Source organism: Necator americanus, chromosome X (assembly GCF_031761385.1).
Source record: "Necator americanus strain Aroian chromosome X, whole genome shotgun sequence".
NCBI classification, from domain to species: Eukaryota; Metazoa; Nematoda; class Chromadorea; order Rhabditida; family Ancylostomatidae; genus Necator; species Necator americanus.
This window is the reverse complement of record NC_087376.1, coordinates 29,543,832-29,570,139: the sequence shown is the minus strand read 5'-3', so window position 1 is coordinate 29,570,139 and position 26,308 is coordinate 29,543,832. Positions and strand designations below refer to the sequence as shown.

The 26,308-nt window shown below is 35.8% G+C and overlaps 2 protein-coding genes across 6 annotated transcripts in view; both read left to right on the top strand.

The window, feature by feature from the left end:
* The window catches only part of RB195_025867 (uncharacterized protein), a gene marked incomplete at both ends in the record, with an annotated part of 18,127 nt that extends 14,107 nt beyond the window's left edge, over nucleotides 1-4,020 (top strand). For both annotated transcript variants that reach the window (XM_064214193.1, XM_064214192.1), the window contains 6 exons: nucleotides 81-166; nucleotides 280-391; nucleotides 455-528; nucleotides 741-794; nucleotides 3,538-3,642; nucleotides 3,925-4,020. In XM_064214193.1, coding sequence (XP_064070073.1) covers nucleotides 81-166; nucleotides 280-391; nucleotides 455-528; nucleotides 741-794; nucleotides 3,538-3,642; nucleotides 3,925-4,020 — 527 coding nt within the window. The remainder of the gene's footprint in view (nucleotides 1-80; nucleotides 167-279; nucleotides 392-454; nucleotides 529-740; nucleotides 795-3,537; nucleotides 3,643-3,924) is intronic.
* A 510-nt stretch (nucleotides 4,021-4,530) lies between these two features.
* On the top strand, nucleotides 4,531-26,101 carry RB195_025866 (uncharacterized protein; the record flags this gene model as incomplete). 4 transcript variants are annotated; one of them, XM_064214190.1, is made up of 21 exons in its annotated part: nucleotides 4,531-4,581; nucleotides 5,865-5,924; nucleotides 6,119-6,235; nucleotides 6,291-6,443; nucleotides 6,517-6,747; nucleotides 7,956-8,084; nucleotides 8,166-8,283; nucleotides 20,462-20,542; nucleotides 20,671-20,753; nucleotides 20,840-20,955; nucleotides 21,220-21,349; nucleotides 21,807-21,950; nucleotides 22,012-22,103; nucleotides 22,187-22,286; nucleotides 22,347-22,451; nucleotides 22,585-22,688; nucleotides 22,749-22,800; nucleotides 22,878-23,017; nucleotides 23,851-23,999; nucleotides 24,451-24,538; nucleotides 26,080-26,101. In XM_064214190.1, 21 exons carry the CDS (start codon nucleotides 4,531-4,533, stop codon nucleotides 26,099-26,101), a joined length of 2,265 nt encoding a protein of 754 aa, XP_064070070.1. The 4 variants fall into 4 exon arrangements, with proteins under 4 accessions (XP_064070070.1, XP_064070071.1, XP_064070072.1 ...); XM_064214191.1 differs by lacking the exon at nucleotides 26,080-26,101 and adding an exon at nucleotides 25,535-25,547; XM_013454055.2 differs by lacking the exons at nucleotides 4,531-4,581; nucleotides 5,865-5,924; nucleotides 6,119-6,235; ... (3 more) ...; nucleotides 8,166-8,283; nucleotides 26,080-26,101 and having other exon boundaries at nucleotides 20,467-20,542; nucleotides 24,451-24,542.
* Between the last annotated feature and the right edge of the window lie 207 nt (nucleotides 26,102-26,308).

Sequence of the window (26,308 nt, the reverse complement as noted above, 5' to 3'; positions counted from 1 at the left end):
TCAATTACGCCAACCTGGGAAAAATAGGTTCGTGGATTTGGCAAAGGTTATATTCCTGGAAGAATGAAACAATATTTCAGCAACTCAACTTTACTATAATAAACCAAATATTTACTCATCACAATTGCCGACAAAAATGGCCGCTGACTATCCGGAATTAGGCCAGGTTACTTTTGCTGTTATTATTCTTTTTTTTTCAATATTTTTTGTGTTATCAAAAGTAAAACTAAATAGCCGTTAAAGACAGTTTTTTACTAGTGAATCCTTGATATTTTTAAGGTCATTGCCGGGAAATATAAACAAGGTGAACCATACTCCAGCACCGTCACTCTGAGCACTATCGATGGCCAAAACTTTATATCGTTTGCAAAAACCAACCAATTTAACGAAGGTGAGAATTGATATTGAGGAAATTTTGAAGTTTCCAGGAAAACGTGACAAGATGCTGTTCCAGATCTCTACGATGGTCTCGTTGCACCCAATTTAAAAGCAGATCTAATTGCAGAAACATGGCGCAGAGGATCAGAGGTTATTTAAGCGTTTTTGCTTCATTTATTTTCCTTTATTTATTTTTCTAAGGGCATCTTTTCTTATAAAATCCATAATTGCTAAATCTTTGAAGAAAAATGTCTTCGAAATTGAATAAAATAAGTCTGCATTAAGAAATTGTGTCACTCAACGCTTTTTTCGAGAAGAACCACTTCTTCAATTTGAATTGAAATCAATCTGAATCGTTTTAGGTGCCCTTGTCATGTAGCTCTACATATCACACTAATGATGCCCTATCGATCCAGGTAATAAGATCGTTTATGATGTGTTAATCAATTATGTAGTTCCTGGAATAATCAATCGCTCAATCGCTTTTCCATTAAAGTGATTTTCAACGAATGCAACATAATGAGAAAGTTGAAGCCGTAAGTGCTGAGATCCTGAAAGAGGAGTTTTCCAAGTTTTAAATTGAAATCCTTTAATAGTTCTCAGAGAAAAAAGTTATATTGAACATTTTGTGAAGAGTGAAGCATGTACAACGTACAATACTCTGCATGAACATTGAAAAACCGAAGGTGAGTGACGGTGCGGCACCGTCGGCCACCGTCGCTTGCTCATAACTGCTCATAAAATGGAAACTTCAGGACAACTCATATATCATTAGATTCCTCTCTTTGAGATCTATATAAAAACCGACATATTGTTGAGAAAGGAGCAAAACGACGCAAAATATGCGCAAAAAAGCAATAATTGGAACCTAACATAGCCTAAGGTTATAGTTGAAAAAGTGTTCAGGGACTCAAACTTTCACGTTTGGTCAGAGCAGCAAGAAATTGTTGTAGGCGTGCACTTGAAACTGTTGTTTTGTTATTTTTTAGTCATTTGTGTGTCATTTTTAGTCATTTCAATTGTTGTATAAAATAGCGGTTCCTCCTTACTTTGAACGTTTGTTGCAAGGAAAGAAGTTGTCAGAACAGCCTACAAAATCGCGGTTGAGCACAAATATTATTGAATTTTGCGAGATTTGTATTGCATATAGACAGAAGAACCCCGCTCGTGCACTAGACTATCGCAAAGTTTGAAAATCCCACTTTTCGTCTTTTTCCTTTCATTTCGTCTCCATTTTGCACCTCCGTTAATCACCAGAAATGAGTTCAAATCGAAGGAACCTAAGCAGAACTCTTAAAACAGATAGTGTAAATTACTTTGTAACGTTTGTTTTCCTGTGAATAGATTTTCTCGGTCTCTTATAACATCTTCATTTCATAACTTTCCATAGAAAGGAAGAGTATTAAGATTACTACTAAAATTTATGCAACTATTTCAGCGCCATAATACTTGATTTACAAAAAATCGAGTTCGCCACAGCATTTCGAGTTGAATGATATCGTTTCCAAAGCTATTCGAAATTATTTCTTTTCTATCTGACTCCGCGGCCCGGCTATTTTCGCACCTCAACCAAGGCTGGCATATTGCACCATTGGCAACCACAATCTTGGAAAGACAACATTTATATAGACGTCGCATATTTTTGTTGGGAAAAAGTTCTGAACTAATCTTTTGCAGATATTACGTAATGAAATCAAGGACTAGGACTCAATCGAATTCTAGTGAAGATGAGATTATTAATACTGTTACCTGATCTGATCGCTCCAGTTCAGCTGTCATTAATACGATAAGATTTAAACCATCTTATCCCTTATTTCATATATGTAGTTCGAACAATGACTACTATCTTTATATTCTATATAATTGTTGTTGTTATTTCAAAATTGACTCTAACTACAAATACTTCACGAAAAAAGTGCTACCCAGCGTGCACTAATAAATCCAACATCAGAGGATGAATATTGACATTTTGATCCTAATGTGAACTGGCATCATATATTATAGTGAAGTGTTCAATTTTTTTTTCCGTTCCATGTACATATTTGAATTTCTTGGGATAAAATGTGGAGTTGACATCCACACAATGTTTCCTTCCAATGCTGCAGCAGTGACTGCCAATGGTGCAATATGCCAGCCTTGGTTGAGGTGCGAAAATAGCCGGGCCGCGGAGTCAGATAGAAAAGAAATAATTTCGAATAGCTTTGGAAACGATATCATTCAACTCGAAATGCTGTGGCGAACTCGATTTTTTGTAAATCAAGTATTATGGCGCTGAAATAGTTGCATAAATTTTAGTAGTAATCTTAATACTCTTCCTTTCTATGGAAAGTTATGAAATGAAGATGTTATAAGAGACCGAGAAAATCTATTCACAGGAAAACAAACGTTACAAAGTAATTTACACTATCTGTTTTAAGAGTTCTGCTTAGGTTCCTTCGATTTGAACTCATTTCTGGTGATTAACGGAGGTGCAAAATGGAGACGAAATGAAAGGAAAAAGACGAAAAGTGGGATTTTCAAACTTTGCGATAGTCTAGTGCACGAGCGGGGTTCTTCTGTCTATATGCAATACAAATCTCGCAAAATTCAATAATATTTGTGCTCAACCGCGATTTTGTAGGCTGTTCTGACAACTTCTTTCCTTGCAACAAACGTTCAAAGTAAGGAGGAACCGCTATTTTATACAACAATTGAAATGACTAAAAATGACACACAAATGACTAAAAAATAACAAAACAACAGTTTCAAGTGCACGCCTACAACAATTTCTTGCTGCTCTGACCAAACGTGAAAGTTTGAGTCCCTGAACACTTTTTCAACTATAACCTTAGGCTATGTTAGGTTCCAATTATTGCTTTTTTGCGCATATTTTGCGTCGTTTTGCTCCTTTCTCAACAATATGTCGGTTTTTATATAGATCTCAAAGAGAGGAATCTAATGATATATGAGTTGTCCTGAAGTTTCCATTTTATGAGCAGTTATGAGCAAGCGACGGTGGCCGACGGTGCCGCACCGTCACTCACCGTCGGTTTTTCAATGTTCATGCAGAGTATTGTAGTTAGTATACAACTTTAGGAATAAATTAACATTTATCCAGCAACGATGAGCAGGATGAAAAAGCACTTACCACCTGGAACTGAATAGCTCTGATATTTTCAGGTTGGCGCTACAACCGAATTCAAATACACAAAAGATCATTCAAAAATGGCTAGATCAACAGATTCAACAAAACCATGGGTGTGTATTGGAGACATCAATAGGATGGTTAGAATGTTTATTGTTATTAAGGATCCATAGTTGGACACTTAGTGCCTTTGCCAGTGAATCCATTCATCCATAAATTCAAAATTCATAGTCATCGAAATTATCAGAAAAATCACTTTATACGCGCACTTTTTGTCCCTCTAGAGTCTCTTCTAGTTTTCCGGGATTCATTAAAAATTAATACACATTAGCACATTTGGAAGAATCCTAGAAAGATTGTAGTCCACGGATGAAAAAAATAGAGATAAAAGCTTGTTGAAACTGAAAACCTAATTCTTTCAGACATCCCAGTATGTTCGTGGAGGTGGAACGACATGCATATCAAGTTCATTCCTATGGAAAGCATTTAATGTCATCAAGGATGAAAATCATTGTTGACGAGGGTTATCGTGAAGCGGATTTCAGGAAACTTTTGTGTACATTGTAACTCTTAGAACAGAAATAAATGCAGAACCTGTGTCGAATAAGAATGGTCCCAAAAGGAATACTAAAAGATACAGTCAATTTTCCCGCTTCTTTACAGAAGAACAAATATTATCTCATTACTGCCTTAGTAAACCAGATAGAAATCGGGAACGATAACAAGCCTAAAAAATCTCTACAGGATCCGGATATGAGCTCCTATATTACTGTTATGCTTTCACATCTTCCACTTACAAGTTTTTCCACGTAATAAGGTAGAAATTACAGTACAAGAGGTACGGTACAAAAAGCTCCTAACCGCACTCGGTAAGAGTCAGAATTTCGAATGATTTACACCTCTTCCATAAAAATATCAATATCACTATGAAATGATCTGTATACTTCTGATTTGGTTTTGGTAAACAGCGGTTAGGTTCATTTTCTGCTCTGCGAACAGACCGCACCGTCTAACTTTTGTGGTCAATAATGGCAATGGAAGAAATCCTAGGAGTTGACGACTCCGACGTGAACAATGCGGTAAGTTAATCCAGGTTCATGGCTCCGTGCTGACTCTGTTCGTTTCTCTCTGGCCGATAACATTATTTTGGCCAATGAAACAAATTTGTCTAGTGATAATAGCACAGTAGAATGCGGTGGGACGGGTCCCACCGCGTGGTATTAGTGCACCACTACCCAAAATTGGCAAAACGGGCTGAGGCGGGTCCTGCCGCGCGATATTACTGCATCGGCACTCGAGGGCAGTAAAATGTACCTGGAGCCTTTTCCAGAACTGTTTCCCAAGCATCGATTTCAACAAGTGCCTCATCGAAGCGGCTTGTGTAAAAAAGTATGAAGGGTAAAGGATAAAGCTCCTGGCTTCAATCAATCCGCTTGGGATGCGCCCCCATGTTCACTTCAATTCAGAATCGTTTGAGGTTTACGAACATGTAACTTGCTTAGACAGTCAGTTGCGGTGGCTAGCCGATCTGTCATGTCAATGTTTTTATTCTCCCAGACAAGTCTGGTACCAATTTATAGACCCCGAAGGGATGAAAGGCTTGGTGAGCACTAGGACGGATTCGAACCTCCGATCGATCGTGCAGGAAGCGGAACCTCTAACCGCTACACTACACTTTGGACGAATCGCAAGGCGGAGGCGGCGCAAGGGGTGGAGCGTTGCAATGGAGGGCGTCGTACGAAGCAGCATTCTGGAGACGGCTGTTTGCAGTGATGCAGTTAGAGATGAGCGGAACTACCCTCGTCTCCATAGTCTACGACCCCGTATACGGATACTCCACCCTGAAATCCGCAGCACCTCAGATTCATGCCAATTTATCGACCCCGGAGGGAAGAAAGGCTTTGTTGGCAGTAGGGCGGAATCGAACCTTCGATCAATCATAGCGCACCCACAACGGAGCCAGCCGCGTAACGACTTCTCTACACCGCTCACTTGTGTACAAAATCGCAAAACTTCTTTAATGGAACAAATATTCTTGTAACTCAAGTGATGTCGACATGGTAGACATTGGCAAGGAGCCAAATGGACAAGATAGCACTTCTGCATGGCAAAAACAGAGATGGTGATGTTGCTGGCTGGTCATCATTAGATCCCCAAACAACATCAAACATCTCTGGATATACAACCTCAAGGCGCCGATAACTGCAAAAATAATCAGTTATCTTCTTTTCGTACAAAAATCGTAAAGACCAAGCTACAAGATATGCTGTTCGACGATGAGATCGCACACATTTAGATGAATTCTATTTCGAATGAGATTTATCCACACGGGATCCACACGGCACTTTTCTTTAAATTTTAGGATGATGTTTCTCCGCTTCTTATGCTGCCGATGGAAATTATCCTTATGGTACTTTTAAGAGTGAGGAATTACAGTTTTTTTTGTCGTACTCAATATTTGTTTTTATTTTCACTACCCTTAGAGGCATGATAGAAAGGTGATGTGAGGAAGATTCGCCAATATGACCTCATATTTTAAGTAAAAATTTTTTGAAGTTACAAAGGACGGCGCCGAAATGAGAGTTGTTTTCAACTAATTCTGCGACCAATATTAAGGCTGATTTTGTCTCTATCATGAGACTGAAGGTGGTGTGCCGCAAAATAAACGCCCTTATTACGAAGAATCGTTCGAGATTGGCTAGACAATTTGTCGATAAAGTAAAAATAAAAGACGTATGAATTCCCTCCTAAAAAAAATGGAATAAAATCGGTCCATGGTGTTGTTTAGAATTCTCTGGTGGTTACTCGTGGACCACCTGATCGTGGACGTACGAGACCAACCTCAGACGAATTAAAGGAACTAAATTACTCTGCAGGGGAGCGTTTTTTGACGCGGTACGACTTCAGAGTCCTGGAATCAGCGGACATTCGAAAAGTTAAGGTTCGGGTTGCACTTAGAATGTAGTTGTTAAATTGAAAAAGTTGTCATCACTTTTAAATGATCATTTTATTAGTTTGATTACTGTAATATTGATGAGGATGTCGCACGCGAATGGTGTCGATATCTTGCTGATAATGAAGTCATGTCGGATTCCGTCAGTTTTTATTTTTGTCATATGAGCACAAACTCTGTGTCCTCAATGATATATGTACTGACGCCTCTGGATATCGATATCAGTTGTGATCCCTCATATCCACATCTAAGCGCACATGCACTTGCCTCAAACAACGTATGTTTCCTTGAGGTTGGTTTCTTTCTATTTTCTACACCTTAAAAATGTTCATGTTCTTTAAATAACCTTTTAAACAACAACCTGTCTAAACACGTCCAAAGACAACACCATTACTAACGTCTGTCTCAAAATCCGTCGGAATTCTTGGGAATGGGCGAGATTAACTTTTGAAAATACAAATCGGAAACAAATGAGTTGCTGTTCAAAATTTAGAAAAAATAACGAAACATGGCAAAGTTGTAAATTTAACATCGAAAAAACCAGACACCTTCAAAGCTAGATACTTACAATGTGAACTGGTGTCAAGAACAAATTGTTCACATGGAAAATTTCCGGGGAGATCCTCCACAGCTAAGAATGTTCCCCTTCCTGCTAAAGGCATCACCCCACGAATATGAGGTGGTACGGATTTCAGGTGGAGAGTTCCTATACGGGGTTGCGGGGTCGTATATTATGGAGAGGGGGTGATTCCGTCCATTTCTTCCTAATTGCCGTGAAAAAAAACGGAAAAAACGGCCCGGAAGATGCGGCACGTGCACAAGGCTGGTGCGCTCCAATCGAACTCGTTGTGGAAAATAGCACGCCGGAACGCTCGAAGTCGTATCTTCCGGGACGTTTTTAACAGTAGTTAGGAAGAAATTGACGGAATCTCCCTTCTTTCCATAATCTACGAGTCCGTATAGACATAACCCACCTAAAATCCGTACCACCTCAGATTCATGGGTGATGCTTTAACCTTCAATAAAGCACTTTCGTCAATTTCCGTAGAGAATGGAAATTTAAAACCCGCATATGATATGGGGTAGCAAAATGCTATAAATGACCTCCTTATTACGAGTGTAATGAACATTTTGCCAAATTTTGAGAAATTAGCGCAAATCCTATGAAAGCCTCTTTCTTCCACAGAGATATATCCGCCCGATATACCAATGGCAGAATTGCGGAGGTGTGAAAGTAATTAACAAAGGTTGCGGAAACTTCGATTGTTTTTAAGCCACATATTTGTCAAAACTAAATTCTAAAAGTATATTTGAAATCAGCAGTTCATTTGCTTTCGAATGGTATTTCCAAAATTTAGTTTTATCTACTCCCAAGGATTCCGACCGTTTGCGACGGATTGATCCGTTGGCGAGGAATTTTGGGAAGGAAGTCAGCAGCGGTGTTGTACATAAGAATAGATTCCTCAAAGCACTAAATTGATACAATTCCATGATTCTCAGGCAAATACGCTATCCCTACTCAACACAGATATCAATGGAGAAGATATAATAAGAGCAAAACCAGGATTTCTTATTTGTCGTGGAGAGCGTAGCAATATAACATGTTCTCAGCTAAGAAATTTGCTAGCGGTGAGAGATTACCCTCTTCCTGAAAATTTTTGCGACTACGTTATAGAGCGCTTATCATTAAAACTAAATAGTATTTTTTAGGATTGGTTTGAAGGGAATCGTACTATTCGTGAGTATATCATTGAGTGTAGTGAAGAGATCGTCCTGAACGAATTAATCAGGGACTTGCCAATCCGCGAGATCCGTCCCAATCATTCCGGTGGTCACGTCTTTGAATGCAATCCAAACCCTCGATTCACTTGGTACCATCTTAAAGTTTTTTACCACGGGAAAACTCTGAAAATCCACGCGTCAAATCTCACAGCACACGAGCATCGAATGTTCCTTAATAGGTGGTGCAATTAATTTGTAACTACTTTACTTTACTTTAATTCTAATAAAATGGTTTTACTGTTTTGTACTGCGAAGTTAACATCTGGAAAGGTTTTTGTAGTGGATAGTAGAACCTAGAATAGAAGTAGCCATAATAGCGGTTTATTTGCTGAATTGTGCGCTGCAAATTGTTAGCCCAGACACTTCCATGTGCTGTAGAAGAATCCGGAAAATCCCGCTAAATGTGGGAAAGCTCAACAATTGTCCTCTCACACATGCTCCTTATTGCGACTGTGCTGCTAACGCTTCCAGAACACGCTACGCTTGAGATCCCACCACCCGTTCGCTGACGGACTCGTCCGTTCTGGGTGAAGCCGTTCACCCAAATCCTGGTATCCGTTCGTCTACTGTAGCGTTCTGTGTGTTGGGAAAAGGATTTCGCGTAAGGATTTCTCACTTTCTGAGAATGACTTGTGAATCTACCATATAATTCCAACGAAGGGCCGCCATTTCTGGATAAAACTGAAACTTTGAGGAAACTCTAGTAAGCTCTACTGTTCGCTGTTTCTGATTTGTCGCGCACTTATGGGTGTTTTCAAATGAATAAATAAATAAACATCCTTCCAGGAAAGACATGTGACGGTAGCTTCGCATCGGTAGCATTCTTGATTAGCAAATGAGCACGAGAACAAGTAACAAATCCAAACTAACATATCAGAAGTGTTCGTTACTTGAAAAATCCTCAAAAATTCATTATGAGTCTACTACAAGTTTGTGCTTCCCTTATTTCGAAGTGAATAGTCTTTGTTCCTACAAACGTCCGCATGCGTACGACAGCGACCCGCGTCCGATTGCGAAAATGCAGAGGGAAGCGATGCTGAGGTTCAACAGTAGGATGTACTGCGGCGGCCGCGTTGCGTCAACCTGGCTGAAGATGTTACGCTCGATTCCAGAAGCATTTGTTCAGAGATCATTTTTTTTTGGCATTGTTCCATGCTAATTTCGGAGATTCAACTCATTATTCTATTCAAAGCAATCCCTTACCATTATATTTTGAATCCGAACGTCCTTGTGCATGTACGGTATCGTATGATACACACCAAAAAAAAAAAGCCGGATTACTTTATCCAAGGATTTGGTTTTGACATTCACCGTTCCTCCTCATGGATACCATTCCCTCAACTGAACAGTACTCATCTGAGGTAAATATGGCTGCAATGTTTTTTATTGTGCTATTATTTAAGCACAAATGTGCTAAGGTTTTTTCTGCATTCAAAAAAAGGAACAATTTTAGCTTTCGGAAAAAATCAGGGAAATGTAGCCTTGAAACCATAGAGATTACATCTTTTGATTCATTTCTGCTGTGTAACAGGTCAGGGCTAACCTCGCTACGACATTTTCACTCCGTTTTCAACTCGAATTTGTTGGTTTAGCCATTTATGAACATTGAACTCACTAATTCTTCCTAACTGCGATTATCGATGGATTAGATTAATATGAATAGACTTTTAATGCCTAATTTCTTTTGTATTCAACTCCAGAAGTGTTCTGGACACAGTTGACAACATCAGTGTCCTATCATTTTTTAAAAAACATTACCTAACGATAATACGTGCTAATATTCTCTTATCTTCCATAATTCATAAGGATAAACCAAACTATAAGAAGTGCTAATACTTTTGCTACGGCAAGAATTCTTTATTTAATTTTAAAAATGTGTCATTTTCTAATATTTTTAGCGTTTTTCCCCAATTATAAAGATTAAATTAGATCTAATTAAATTTAGAAGGATCTCAGTCCCGCTTCCTCATAGGTCCACGTTGAACTGAAAGAAAAGTAATGAGAATATTTCTCGGAAGTAGTGCGCTCCATACGGGTGCGCATGTTTGTCATCGCGCCTATTTCATCCAATTAATCACATCCTCAAAATTGCAATTTTATGAGATGGATTATATTTATGCGTACTTACTGCTCCTACTGAACTACAATAATTGTATCCTATTGCAAAAATTTTACAAATATTCAAGTAAGAGAAGTATTGCAGTAATGTTATTTTATGGAGAAATCTACAAGACAGTTATACTGTTAAACTCTTCCCTGTACAGTACATAGCAAACTAGAAAAGTACTTTTCTATATACGGAAAAATCGTTTTTAAAAATCCAGATTGAAATTAATGAAATTTAGAATGAATATGTGAAAATAGCCTTGAAAAAAATGTTCGACATTCTAATTAGTTCCTTCTCGCATCATTTTTCTCTTACTTTCTTCTATTTATTATATCTGAGATTGTATTTTTTGTTTTCATTTCACTCTAAATCCATTATCATATCCGTCATGTATTTTCTGCCCACATTTCGCACAACTGTCATACCAACACAAGATAAAATGAATTTTTTTCTAGGATAATCTGCTATTGATTTATCTGGTGCGTGCCTTACATACCTAGGGATTAATGTTTATGATTTCATTTCATGTTCCATTCTATATTTCCCCTTTCATCTTTTATTACTTGAGTCTTATGAGTACTTTTACTGAGGTTTCATGGACTACTATGTCATAAAATATCCGTGTATCAACCATGGAGATAGATGTTTAACAACTGCCAGTGATGCTTATCCTTCCGTGACATTATGTAATCTGTAGATCAGTTAAAATACACATTTTCAAAGCTAAATTCTGCATTTATTATTATTTGAAATCAGCAAGTCATCGGCTGTCGAATGATAATTTCAAAATTTAAACGAAGAATTTCTAAAAATAAAGTGTTTGTTCTAAAAGTAATTTTTTCCAATTTTAATCCATCGGAATCTGATTTTGAGACACAAGTTAGTAGCGGTGTTGTCCGAGAAGTACTATGGTCATATAGAATAAGATCGAGATCCACATTCGCTGTTTCAGAAGAAAACAATGGTTTTCTGGAAATTCTAACAATTTCGAATAGTTGCCATAAAATATGCAACAAAATACTATTCGAATTTTTCCAATTTTTTGTAATATCCTGAATTATCTTTGAGTAGCAAACCTTTTCTCTAACATTAATCCCTCCACAAACCCGACGCAATTCAACCAAGCGTCCTCTAAAAATCATAGGAACGTGAATCTTTAAAAAAAAATACTGCGAAGAAAAAAAGACGTTTCCAAGAAATCCTCCATTAGTAACATTTTCCGTTATTTTGTGACATTAGAACTAATTTATTCAATCACAAAAAGGCAAAAATATGTCAGTTTTCTGTTCAACATTGTTTCAACGTTTTCTCTTTTTTGTAGTTGTGAACATAAATTCTCTGAAGCATTTGATTCTTCTATGAATTTTATCAGAAATATGTATGTCGCGATTATTTATGAAGTTTACACTGGATAGCAATAGATAAATATTTCTACTTTCTGCTCACATTTTTTACTCGTGAATAGCATGAAGGTTCAGAATCCATGAAAAGCACAAAGCATAGACTTATCGCTTCAGTTTTTTTTATTACCGATTAATTAGCCGTCGATTAATCGTCTGTCAATACGACAACACTTTATGCTGTCCAAAATAGTTTCTTTCTTGATTTCGGATCCTGTCCATCTACGGAGAGAAGAAATCAGAGAAGAAATCAAACCAACATAAAACCATTAACAAAGTTTTCAACAAGGTTCACTGTCAGATTACTAGAGAAAAACAATTTTGAAAAGGTTCGAAAAACAAAATGAAAAGAAATCCAAAGAAGAAATGACCTGAAAGGGAAAAAAAGAGACTATAAATCCTAGAACAGTCTACAAAGAATGCTTTCATTTAGTTAACCATGCCACCATCTGTAAATTCAAAATTTTTTGAATTTCCACTGAAGATTCCGTATCAGTATTTTGATCTTTGAAACAAAACCTGTTCGTTCACAACAAAATACCATATCAATGTTGCGTACCGATGTAGAATCACGATAATAAATGTTTCCATGATCGATGTTTTTTTGTTGTTCCGGGTTCCCGTTATTTTCTTGTTTTAAAATCACCACAGAACAATGTGTAGTGAAGCAAAGTTACTATCTGTCGAAGAGTTACAGTTTGTGCATGATTTTTGCTTGTGAATATGCGTCATATAGAAATAAATAACAATTTTTTCCAGCAGAATTTTTGAAATAGTTTCCCTGCTCACCTTTCTAGTTTAACATGGAACTTTTGTATTGTAGCTTAACAAAAATTAATTAATTACCTGAAAAAAATGAACCTATGAGAGGTTAAATAGGAAATAGAGGATTAGAAACGCCTAAAATGTTGAGAGGAGGGGTTCCTCGCATTGCATCTTCTTAAATGACATCTAGCGCCAAAAATAAAACTGCTGAAGTCAGCAGTCTCCATAATTTTTCAGAATTTAACAGAAAATCGTTCAAACAATTATTTTTCGTACTTGAAAAGTCCTATAAATATATTGTTAGTAAATTTTTTTTTTGATTACGTTAACAAGTCGGATATAGTCCTTTTTTACTTGTTTCTTTTCAGAAGAAACCGCCTTTAAACGGACTATCTAACACTGTATCTTATATGACATCAAACATAGTCATCCTTAAGCGATTCTCCGATTTTCCACTCTATCATTCCGTTCATTTCAACTCGTTTTGACATATGCAGAAGGGTTACACCGTTGCGATCATTGCGATTCACTTCCAAATGTGTTGCGTTTTGGTCTTTACGACCAAAACGCTAAAATCGTTTATATAAAAGACATTGTTCAAAGACGAGTAAGATCCCTGGAAAAATCTCCAGGGAATCACCACTCGATTGCGTCTCAAATCCATGCCGTTTCTCTCATTCTCCGTGTACGTCACTGCGTCGTCTCTGAAAATTACTAATTGATTTTTTTTTCAAATTCTTCAGCTAATTGCTGAGAAAACGAATCTTTGCGGACATCTCTCCACTAACAATTAATGTTCATATTGTCGTGTGAATTTTTTTCTAAATCACTAAATCACGCAGAAAATAGCTTTATTCCAAGAAGGTGAAAGTTCTCGATTTGAATATTTATCTGAACATTTTGTTTTTCTCAGATACGTCGAATTCCTTAATGTAAATGACAATGAAAGGAACATTCCAGTATACTTCTTTCTGCGAGGAGTTTTTAACTTAAAAATGTTGGTGTTTCTGATTTTTGAGATGATGTGTTCCGTAATCCTTCTCCTTTTCTTACTTGGAGCTTACATTCCTCCCTGTTATTTTTAATTGACATAAAAAGAAAAAAAATTACTACAAAAATTCAGTTCCTCTTGTTCCTCTCTTTCATTGCGATCTGTAACGAAGAAATCTAAGGTTCTATTCACAGCTTCCTTTACTTCTTGGATTTCGTCCTATTTAAAGTTCATATTAAGATTTTTAGAATTGTTTCCGATCGTTAAATATTTCTTTTTCTACTGCATGTTTTTTTCTTCGGTTTTTAGCAGAGTATTACCGCTTATCTGCGTTTTTGCTACCGTGAGAAAAAAGAAGAGCAAGACTTCGCACTGCCGAAAGGACGAGTAAAAATAACGATATTCCTCTTTTTTTGAACTTTTTCATCGAAAAACATGGAATTAAACACGTCATGTGTGAACTACTTTTGCTGGTCTTAGTAAATAACATCCTCATTGATTACATGTAATTTTCAATTTTCAATAAGAATGACAATTCGATCAATTGTTTTGACACTGAGCCGCAATCCCCGATCTAGATAGTAGGGTGATTATTTTCCATTCCTGTTCATCCCCACTAATCCACTATGTCTCTTTCCCAGCAACAGCCTCAACCTCTGTCGGGCACAACAAATAGGCATATTCGTGGATCATATACTCGAGAATATTTTGATATTTTACAAATGAAAATATCCTTGAAATTAGCTCTCACTAGCCGACTGTTCCTAACACATTGATTACAATCCGAGCCACAGGGCTAGGTCGTATACATTTAGGTGTTTAATCCTGTTCGTAATTGCGTACATAGTCCTATTCATGTAGCATCCTGCGCTAAAAAGGTGAAAAACTAATAAAGACAAGATTAAAAGAAGAGCTAATACAAAAATAAAGCTAATGGAATGATTATGACCCACGGGTGGTCCTCCATAGATCAAAAACATCAAAAACGATAGAGATAACAAAGACTAGAAACAACCCATGAGAGATCAAAAATACTGATCTAATCCCATATCCCACTGAAATTAGAAACTTGCGACTTTGTCCGTCGTCGTCTGTCGCCCACGCATCATGCATGATCTACGGATGCACTGGGAAATCATCGAGCCTCAAATTATTCAATGAAGCAGTTTCCATCACACAAGAAATTACTCCCGTAGCATTTTTTTTTGCGTTTCCAGTGCCCCCAAAGCAGCATTATTGATTACTTCACAAGAATTTGAAAACTAAAAATTCCCAAAACTGGAATTGTATAACTATAGCACTTTTTGTTGACAATATCTATGGGAAAATACGTTCATCCAACGCGCAAATTTTGCTGCCACATCATTTAAACAACAATTCTGCTCAATGTTTCACTGTTCATTCTTATTTTTCTCAAATTCCCGATAAATCAGATAATAATAATTGTTCAAAGTGCTCACTAGACAAAGCGTTACTTACAATTTTTTTCAAATAAAACCAATCGATTTCAGTTTATTTTTTGACGCATTTGCAAGGTACTATAAAGCCATTTAATGATTTCTCTTTTACGAATTTTATTTATGATATCGTCATTATGGCATAATTTAGTTTATTGACAAATGGAATTCATGAAGCTGTTCTGAAGAAAAAAATCCCTGAAAATCCTAAAACTGGCGTCCAATAAAAAAAGAATTTTCGCTCATTGTTACATTATTCGAATTCTGCGAATCTTACAGATGAATTTTTTGTTTATATTCAAAAAGAGTAGATGATAAATGAGCTAACTAATGCCCCTTGCTATATTCCAGAACACTCTTTGTTCCCCATATTCTTTGTGTGGTTGAGATTTAAAATCTCAAGTAAATATTGATTATGGCAGATTGCAATTCCCTTGCACTTTTTTTTTACAGAAGTGAAGGAGAAATGAAAGTGAAAAGAGAGCAGACTTCGACCCGGACGTTGTTGTTCACTTACCATGAGAACTTATTCGAAGTTAGGCTGCATTTCTCCTCTTTTGCTACTCTCCATTTTTAGGATATTGCACGAGTAAATGGTGGATAAAAGGAGGTAACGCAGGCATTAACTTAAAAAGACAACTATTTGTTTTGCTTAATTTTTTAAAGCGAAAAAAAAATTGTATTGTATATAATTCTTACTTCGGCTGAAAACTTTTTTTTTATTTCTTACCCTTATTCCCCTATTTTATTACGTAGTGCCGCTGCTCCTACTGTCCCTGCTGAAACACGTAAATTAGTCGCGTAGATATAGCTGGCTTCACAGCGAAGGTCCTACATGGAAAAGAGCTTTCCGGCAGCAGATTGAAGTCATAGTCTTTAAACAGAAAGCAGGATAAGAATCTTTTGTGGACAATCTATTGCTCATTCATGTTTAGAAATCAAAACATCGTCTTTTTTTTAAAGAATTGGAAATCTCATCCTAACAAGCTGTTCCTATTCAATGCTTCCGAAAATGCTTTGAAATCCATCTACACGCATTTACTTTGGGAAATTACTTGGTTAAAATAAACTGACTATTTTATTATATATTTATTATTGTTTGGTAATGTTATTATTTGTTTATTGTCGTACTATTATTACTATTGTGATTGTCTGTACCTTTTATATAGTTCCTGTATTCGAGCGTTGCTTCAACTATGGATTAATAATGCTTGTTCAGAGTCCATAAAAATCCATCAAAGGAGGTGCTAGTGGCTTAAATATTACCACATTTCTGAATTTTAGAAAAGTTTTCGCCTATTATTGCAAACTTTATTGTTCTTGCGATTTCATTTTTTTAAATTTTCCCTAAAAATATATCAGGAAGAACACATCTTCCTGCATATTTTCGTACCACAAAAGTCTAATCGAATTGATTGACGTGTTTCCCAAGGACATTCTTTGTGGTCCTACCATCTGCAACGCCCGACAAGCACTTTCTTCCACTCTTGCAGAATGAGTTTTTTAAGAACGCCAAGAAATGTCAGGAACAAATCACTCGATCGTGCACTGCTCATAATTTTTAGTTTGGAATGTTTTGCGAGTGAAAAAAAATGAAATTCATAGTCGATGAAAATAATGCATTGCAGTAATCCTTGATGTGGTTTATTTTGTTACTCAAATGTATTGGATCACAGTGAGTTCATACAGAGATCAACCGAGAAACCTATTTAAGCGGCTACTATGAATAATCCTATAGTAATGACGAATATGGGTGTAGGCCCGACAGGATCGTCTGGTTTCCCATCTCACGAGGTTCTGTCCGCCCCCATATATTGCTGGATACCAGTCACAATTTTTTTTTTCTGACTCGTTGTGTAATGCCGCTCGGTGAGGGTTGTGTTACGAGTGGTCATGGTTCATTCAAAATAAGGATGTTTACCAGACCGAGGTCATTATCGCATCCTTGCACATTTTCACTTGAACCTTTGCTATCGTCTCTGATCGTCTGTAACTCTACACGGCTAGTTTAAACTCAAATTACTTATTTTATTACCATTAGTCTAGTTTACTGACTGGTCTAACTAGTATATATAAAGCCGCCGTTCTGGAGTACTACCATTCGCATCCGAGATGTATTTTGAATGCAATATTTAACACCGGGCGTATTCTATTGTTCGAAGTGTCAGTTGCTCCCATTCTAGGTATCAAATTTACCTCCAGAAGAGTCGAATGTCTATCCTGCATCAGGAAAGAGAGCCCACTTCATAATAAGTTCAGAAAAACCTGGATCGCATCCTTCACAGCTAATTTATGAGGCGAATTGCAGAAAATTGAGAAGACTTTGAAACATTTTTGCGATTTTCCACCAATTAAATTGCGTTTAAAAATAAATGCCATAGATTTCCTCACCCCGCTCACCCCTTACCCAATAGGGAAAAAGCAGATCCATGAATAGTTATCTTTTTTTCCCCCTCAAAACTATGTTTTTCCTCGCTTGAAAGCAGGTTTTTGCACAACAGAGAAGAAAAACCCTATGAAATCGTGATCAAATACGGTATTATTGTATTGTTGAATACTTCCACGTTGGTGTTTTTTAAGTAGATTAAATACAGTATCCAAGGAGGGAAATGTATACCAGGATTAAAATAAACAATATTCTCCTCCCTGGTCGTGTTGTGTCTGATTCCACCCACAATTTCGCCACTTAACTTCGTTGCTGATGCTGATCGCAACGCACAAAACTTGTCAGATTATGGCAATTATCCATCTGCCATTCAACTACTGGATTATATGACTAAACCTGCGCGTGATTTCAATTTTGCACACATTGTGTCTACGAGAACCACTTCAGAGGTGGTTCCACCAATTTTTTTTCCTCCTCATTCGATTATGATAGTAAACGCCAAAGATCAGTTGAATGTATGTTTTACGTTGTAATGAAAGCAACAACAGCCGTCCGACAACAGATCATCACCGCTATGTCCGGATTTTCTGCGAAAAATTTAACGTTCTTTGATTGTTACCATTCGATGTCACTCATTCCAATCTTCAATGTCATATTGTTTACTCTCCTGGTTCTTTTTTTTTCTTGTTCTTCCAACAGCTTATTGGGGTTCTGATATGTGCTGTAACTCTCATTGACAAATGAGGAGATGTCGGCGACAAAGGAACGTGAATTTTCGTCCGATATTGTCTATTTCAGGGACATTCTCGTATACACGTCTCATATCTATGCACAACTCATTATCTAATAATTTTTGCAGCAAAAATTCATAAAACATCTATAAATTCACATGAAACACATTACTTTCGCTTTACTTTGATACCTTGAAGTATGCTCTCCTTCAACATCTCTCCAATCTATCATGTGTCCTTTTTCAGGAATAGGGCGAAAGCCCTTCTATGTACATGAAACCACATTCTGTCACGTATTTTTCCCTATGAAGAAAATTACACAAAACAGAAATCTTCTGGGAATTTTCCAAAAAGATACTTTATTAATCGTGGGTAACTATAGACGAGGCTTCATTCAGCTGAGATTAAACTAATTATAAAATCTACAGACTCTTTGCTTTTCCTAGATTTTTCACTACAGATAGATAGATTTTTATTATTGAAAGATTTTGAAAGTGCATAGTGAAATAAATAAATAAATAAATAATGTACAGTTTCTCAGACATAATACAACATCACCTTTTATGTCCATGAAACGCCATTCTGTCACGCCTATGAAGAAAATTACACAAAACAAAAATCTTCTGAGAATTTTCCAAGAAGATAAGTTATTAATTGTGGTAACCGTAGAGCAGTTTTCATTCATTTGGTATTGAATTAATCATAGAATCTATTAACGTTTTGCTACTTTTCCCTAGATTTTTTTAGTGAAATAAATGAACAAATACTCTTAATTTATATTTTTCCACCCGTGAAAAAGACCTGAAGTTAGACATAAACTTTCCAGAATGTTTTGGTGCGAACAGCGATGCAAAAAGTCTCTTGAAATTATTCTATTTGAAAATCAAAATCTCAAAAAATCGACATAGGCGTTCGTTTTGTAACAGGTTTGGGTTCATTTTTTTGTGGATGTCACCGACTCATCGTTCCTAACCACACGTGGATTCGAAGTGAATTTGATCACGCAGCATTAGTCATCACCTCTTAAATCCAGACAAATTAATAACAAATAGATTGTCACTTGGTTTTCGTCAATTTTATCCTTCTCAATAATCATGCAATAATTCTGAATGATTATCCTCGGCTCACTGTTACTCCTAACCCTATATTTTTCTTTTTCACGTTCTTCTGCTTATTCTTTGCACATATGTATGATGAAAGAGTTGACGTAAACAAAAGTTTTCATTTCAAATGTTGCAAAATTTTCATACCATATTTATTATTTTTACTTTTATTATTCTCTTTGCATTCATTTTAACTGCCTACAATTTTACAAGTCTAGAATACTATTTTTTAAACAGATTTTAGTGCAGGAATTTTAGGAGGAAACTTCCTTTATAACTGTGGATAAGAATAACCACGTTTTACTTTTTTTTGACTCTGCCTTAATTTTTAATTTATTATTATATTTAATGGACAATGAAGAAACGCATTAATGCCATAGGATGACAACATTCTTGATGAAATTATTCTGCATCCCTTAAAAATGAGTGACATTCTTTTCTGTTTCCGTACCTCTCACTATTATCACCTTTGGCTAGAAATAATTACCTTAAAAATAGTGAAAGGCTCCAGACTACCTGTTTGGATTCGAAGACAAAGATCCTCCAAACTACCCTAATTTCTAAGTTAGACCTTCTAGGCTAAATACCTTAATATATGTTAGATTTCGAGTGAAATCCATGTACTATCCTCTTCAATAATTTTGATATGTAAATAAGTTGTTCGCTACCATGAACGTGTTTTTTTTTCAAAAGTATTGATAAGGTGCTTCGAAGAATAAGGCCACAATGTTCTATGTAGCAAAAAAAAAGAATTGTGTTTTGAAATTTTGTCCATTTTGTTCTCGTTCTGACTCATCTCCCTTTTTTTCTTAGATTCCTGTTCATATTTCTTCGAAAAAGTTACTTTATGTTTATAAGGTCTTCTTTCATAATTTCTAGTTATCTAGTATTGACGTAGAGTTTTGTTCGGGTTCTTCTTACGTTAGTTGATTGATGGTGTCAGAGAACGTTTAAGACATTCGGTGATAATGATCCGGAAACGTTTTCGATAACAACACAAACAGTAGTATGGTCATATATACAGTAAGCAGCGTAACCAGACCAATGTCTATATTCTTCTATTTGAAATCATACCATATTCCCTTAGTTCGTTCAATTACACAAGTTTATTAGATCCTCTCCTCGCACCTTTCCTTCTCTCTCTCACTTCCTCCTTTCCTTCTCCATTTCCTTCTTCCTTTCCCTCCTCCGCACAGCTTATATCTGTGAATGCTTTAGCGCTTCTTATTGAACGACATTTTTTCCACATTTTCATCTCTCCAACATAACATCTTATATTTATAGGGAACATGAGGAAGAAGAGTCTGAACGTTGAGGATATTGGATGCCTCACAACGAGAACTCGATATATCATTTTGTTCTTAGGTAAGAACTTATTTAAAATCTAGATATAAAAATATATGGATTCCCTCCTGAGCTATGTACCTCAATCATAACAACAAAATAATTCAAAAATCCCCTTGCCTATCCGAAAAAGTTAAATTTCATCTCAGGATCTGCATGTATATCGTCAATAGCGTCAAACATGGTTGTGCTGAACTTCACTTTGATCTGTATGGGTAGAGAATTTAATGAGGTAAGTAGATCCTATTTGGACACCTGTATTTTACACCTGTATTGAGTAGATCAGATCAAATCGATTAAACCTCTTGTAATTTTCAGACGAATCCAATAGATCTGGAAAACAGAGGTCCATACGACTATACACAATCCGAGAAGTCAATATTGATGTGGGCGGTTGCGGTCGGTACTTTAACAGCTGCATGGCCATTTCACTGGTGAGGAAGTTAATAGATTTTAAATGAGTTCAAATAAGGGTTTGACTCAATAAGGTTGTCTGAATAATTTACTCCAAATTTTGGTCAAAACATTTTTATTAATTCGGTTACTTTGAACTGAATAGATAAGACGAAACGCCAGAAATTGGTGCCTATAGATGTAGACTATCCAGAAATTGGGTAGTATAAAAAGATCCTAGGAAACATGTGAATAATTTGTACACTATGTATGTATAATAGTCAAAAAAAATGTTAACATTTTAGGTTCTACCAGAAATATGGAGCTCGTTACGTGTTTTTCACTGCCGGACTGATTTCTACCGTCTCAACAGCTGTAATGCCATTTACGGCAGGTTACAGTTGGCTAGCGTTTATCGTAGCTCGATTCTTCCAGGTTTGTTGAACTTTTCTGGAAAGAAGAACATCTATCTGAATCCAGTAGTGCATTTGTCTTAAACTATACAATAGAAAAGACGTTCTGTTGCCAATATTTACTCGACCCATCAACATAAAATCTTTGTAAAACATGTAGGGACAACTGAGCCAGAAAATCATAGAACTTTTGCTTTCTACATTCAGTTTCTCTGAAATCTTCCATCTTTTCTGAATTTTTAGACTAGTTCTACATGATTCTTTTTCTGTACCTGACATAGTATAAGAAACTTTGAATGGATAAATCAAGAAATTTTTGATGGATATCAAATTGCATCCACATTTTATTCCACACGGATCGAAAGTACTTCTGATCATCGGGATTAGAATGAAAATAAATATCCGATATTAGAGACTGCATCTTTTTACCTCACGATAACTCAGTAATTTTAAAGAACCACCAAATACTGTCGTTTCAGGGAGTCTCATTTGGTGCAGATTTTGCTGCTATCGGTCTAATCGTTGTTCACTGGGCTTCATTAAAACAACATGGATTATTTATTTCTTTACTTTCTTCATTTTCTCAAATATCTGTAATATTTACTATGCCAATTGCTGGTGAAGTGAGTCAATTTCAACTTAAATAACTTCTAAGAAATACTTTTTGAAAAATTCTTGTTTTAGTTATGCGTATCATCATTCGGCTGGCCGTCAGTGTACTATGTCCATGCAGCCGTTAGTGGAGTTCTGTTCGCTGCTTGGCTCTTTTACTACAGGCATATAACAGGATTTAGTTTCTCTTAGATTTATTTATTTATTTGTTGAGTTTCCTTTATAAACGAAAGCACCTCTGTTCCAGAAATACACCCGCCAAACACCCAGCTATGACAGAAATTGAACTTGAAAAAATACAACGTGGTAAAGGAGAGGTTAAGGAAAAAGAAGACACTCCCATTAAGGTAACCCTTTTTAAACTTTTCAACAATTCATGATTTTGTATATAATTGGATTAATTACAGGCGATTATGACAAACCATATAATGTGGTCCGTTTGGTTATCCGCTTTTGGTGAGCTCATGATGTCTCAATTCATCGTCATGTACGGTCCTACTTACTTAAAAGAGGTATTTTGACCACTTTTCGAAAATATAGGGCCTTCATACAGTAATTTTAATTTAAAAAACCATTACACATTGATGATTTTGAAAATCTGAAGGGTATTCTTTCCAATAATTATAAAATCCCCAAAATATTCAGGTTCTTGGATTCCGAGTAGCTGAGACAGGTTATTTTGTTGCTATACCTCGAGCCCTTCATTTAGCCTTCAAAATTATTAGTGGAATAGCTAGCGATAGGATCCAGTAAGTCTATTCTATTTTTGATACAATTTTCCATAACCTACTAATATCTTTTTCTTTTAGATTTTTATCAGAAAAAGTAAAAATGCGAATTTTCAACACTATCGCTTTGATGGTAAGTTACATATTTTCTGATCTCCTTGAGAAAAAAAAGAACACCGAAAGCAGGTCTCGATAAATAAATTACTTTAGGTATCTGGATCATTCTTTTGTGTGCTAGGATTTTTGCCAAGAGATTTGGCTAATTACGCCTTAGCCTCATTGCTTATAATTGAATGCTCAACAGGATTCATTTGTGGTGGATTTTACAAATGCGCTACATTAGTTGCAAGGTGTGCTACTTTAAAAAAATTCCTTAACGTTCACGGGAATCAATGGCCATTTAGAATCTGACAGTTCTAATTCAACAAACTTGTAGTGTGATGCGATAAAAACATCGCGCAATCTGGTCACAGCTGCAATTCATCCTAGAAGAAACGAAAACTATTTAATGAAGAAACAAAATTCTCAGGATTCGTGGACAATGGTAGATAAATACATCGAAAAAATCAACACCTTTGTACCTTAAGAAAACAGCCAGCTTTTTTCTATTATTGTTCAAAAGCAATTTTCTGACCAGGACATCTCCGACAATTACGATAGTAATAGTAAAACACTGAACATAATTTTTCGTAATTCGCTCTTAAATAGAACATTTTTGCAGTACTAATAGTATTATTTAATAAAAAGGATTTTAAGTAGAAAAGTCAGCTTAAATGCACTCCTCTTCTGCTTTAGTACAGCTCCAATTATTAAAGGAAAAGGAAAAAGATTAGGAATAAAGTTTCCAGTTATTATCCTTGATAATAATTGAAGCCCTTACCTTCAAGTCTGCATAATTATCCTGAAAGAACAAATAAGAAACATCGTCATCATTATACATGCAATTTTCGACGCTATTCTCAAATGAATGACTGGTGCCAATTAAAAGGAAACCCTATTACCAAGCTCAACATTGGAATACTACTAAGGATACAAGTCTTTTAGGAATAACGATATCCAGAGAAAGAAGAGTTGAACTTAGTGAAAAAATAGAAAAAAAATAGTAAAGCAAGGAGACATGGAGACATGTGACAATAAAAAAAGCACTTTTCTGATTCTACCTATAATCTTCCTTATTTTTCAGGCAACATTCCCACTTTGTACTGTCACAAATTCAATTTATCAAGTGCCTATCTTTGTTTATCGAACCATTACTGGTGTTCCTTATTTGTAAACACAACTCGTTGACCGAATGGAGAGTTGTGTTCCTATTCCATGGAGTTCTTCTTATTGGTATGAATTTTTACATTTTACATCTCCACGTCACTTTTTTTAACGGATTTTATATAACTGGAATCGTGTTGATACTTTTAGCATTCGTGGATTTCTATTATACAAACCCAGTTGTTTTTATGAATTTCTTTTGCGTGAAAGTGTATTTAGATATTAATGCTGTACTAGTACTTCTTTGCTTCACTTAGAAAACTAAACTACTTTTTTTCTTACAAAAATGCTAGTCATTAGAGAAGAATAAGGGGCAAAATCGAACACATAGCCGGAAAAAGGCGAATTCGTTAGGGAACAGAGGTAGATGAGGGGGAATTTGGGTTCAACGATCTACCGTAACAATTCTCCAATGACTTTTTTTTTAAATTCTTTTATTGTTATGAAAAATTCAATATTAAAAATTTGTCTGAAAATAGTGAGTATAAAGAAGAAAAAAAATTAAATTAATATTTTTCAGTCGGCAACATCATCTTCTGTTACTTTGCAACAGATAAACCAGCCGCATTCACTATACGAGAAACGAAGGAATCAGCCGAAGAGAAAAGGTGAAGACAATCCAAGAACATCATACATCCGCTTGGATGTTTGTTAACGAGTATGGTGCATGTACAACTGGGCTGGAAGCTATCTAGTCTGAGTAGTTTGTTCGGTTGGTTCCATAACGTCAGAGAATGTCAGCTAGTACAGTGTACACAACAACAAGGACATCCATAAATATACATATCGTGTTCTATATCCGAAATATTTTGTTTGTGTGCATTAGGAATAGTTTTTCGTACTGAATAGTACCTCACATTATTATGCTTCTATTAACTTCTCACACTTTTTTCATCGTTTAACTATATGTTAATGGTGTAATAATAAGCGATACTTGAACTTTTATTGAGAATTTCAAACGTAGAAAAATTTGAGGTTTCGTTCTTTTTTGATAACCATTAGGTTATGGAGTATAATTAGCACCATCTAAGATTCTAGCGGTATACTTTATACGTCTGCATATATCCAACCTCAAATCTAAACCCTCTCATATAATATTTACTAAGTCCGAATGTGATTTTAAACTTTAAAAGTATATACATGTAAATAGAGCACGTTCATTCCCTCTCTCAATCAAAAACCTTCCTAATCTCAGTAATAAATTGAATATTTGAGTGAAAATGTCTTCGGCATTGTTGTGAGATGAAAAAGTAGCCTAAAATATCAAAGAAAAGCAATTTTTTCAAGTTAATTTCACTAACTCAAATTCAAACCGTGGCGTGATGAGCTGGGGAAATGTTCGTTTGAACTTTTCCCCATTCTGTTGCTCCCGCGATAACGCCGAGCGCATCCAACGATATCGTCTCACATTTTTGTATGAAGTTGAACTCGGAACTGACATAAAGAAGGATTTCGTTAGATGTAGTGGATTTGTGAGGTTCCTTTTTTTCCTCATTTTGAACTTACGGTTGCAAAAAATCATGACCAATACACTACTATTCACTTTTTTTCGAGGTTAAATCATACCTCATACCGTAAAATATTAACTTTTTCTTGACCTTTAGTTTTTCCGCGTGAACGTTCTTTTTTCACGATTTCATGGAATAAAACGAACCATCGATTCGATTCGTATCCTATTTCATTGTGCAATTTTTGTCAGTATTTGACAGTTAAAATACTGTAATGAAAGGCATGTTCGTTTTTTGGCTTGGTCTTTGTAATTTCGATCGGAATTTTTCACTTATCTCCCTTTGTAAATTGCATTATTCTATACTGTTTCATTTTTTTTGATAAATGAACAATAAAAATAAGTGTATCATCGATTAACATTTTCGCTTATATTTCCAAGAATAATTGGCTTTTTTGCGACTGTGATCGATTTATTAACGTGGTGCTCTCGTACATGTATTCATATATTGTATTTATTTACAATAAACTTAATTGTGTTGTGTTTCCTGGCACAATGGAAATCACCTCACAATAATCAATCTAGTGTGCACAAATAATCTGTTTCATAGAATTAAGTGCACTAACATTCTCCTACGTTTTTTTTTCTTCTTTGCACGAGAATAAAAAAAAATATTAGTTTAAATTAGTTGCTTTATTACAGGTTGACGGCTGATGAGGAATGACAAAATCACATTATATTGCACAAGATATGACTACCACATCACTCATATATCTCACTGATGAACTTCACTCAACGTTGTGATTCCCTCGTTTTCCCTCATTATGATTTGACCTTTACTCATCTACCTTTCAGTTACGATGACGATCTTTGTTATACTGATGAACAATGAAGTTGATTTATGGGTTGTAGATCTTGTAGGTTTCAAAAC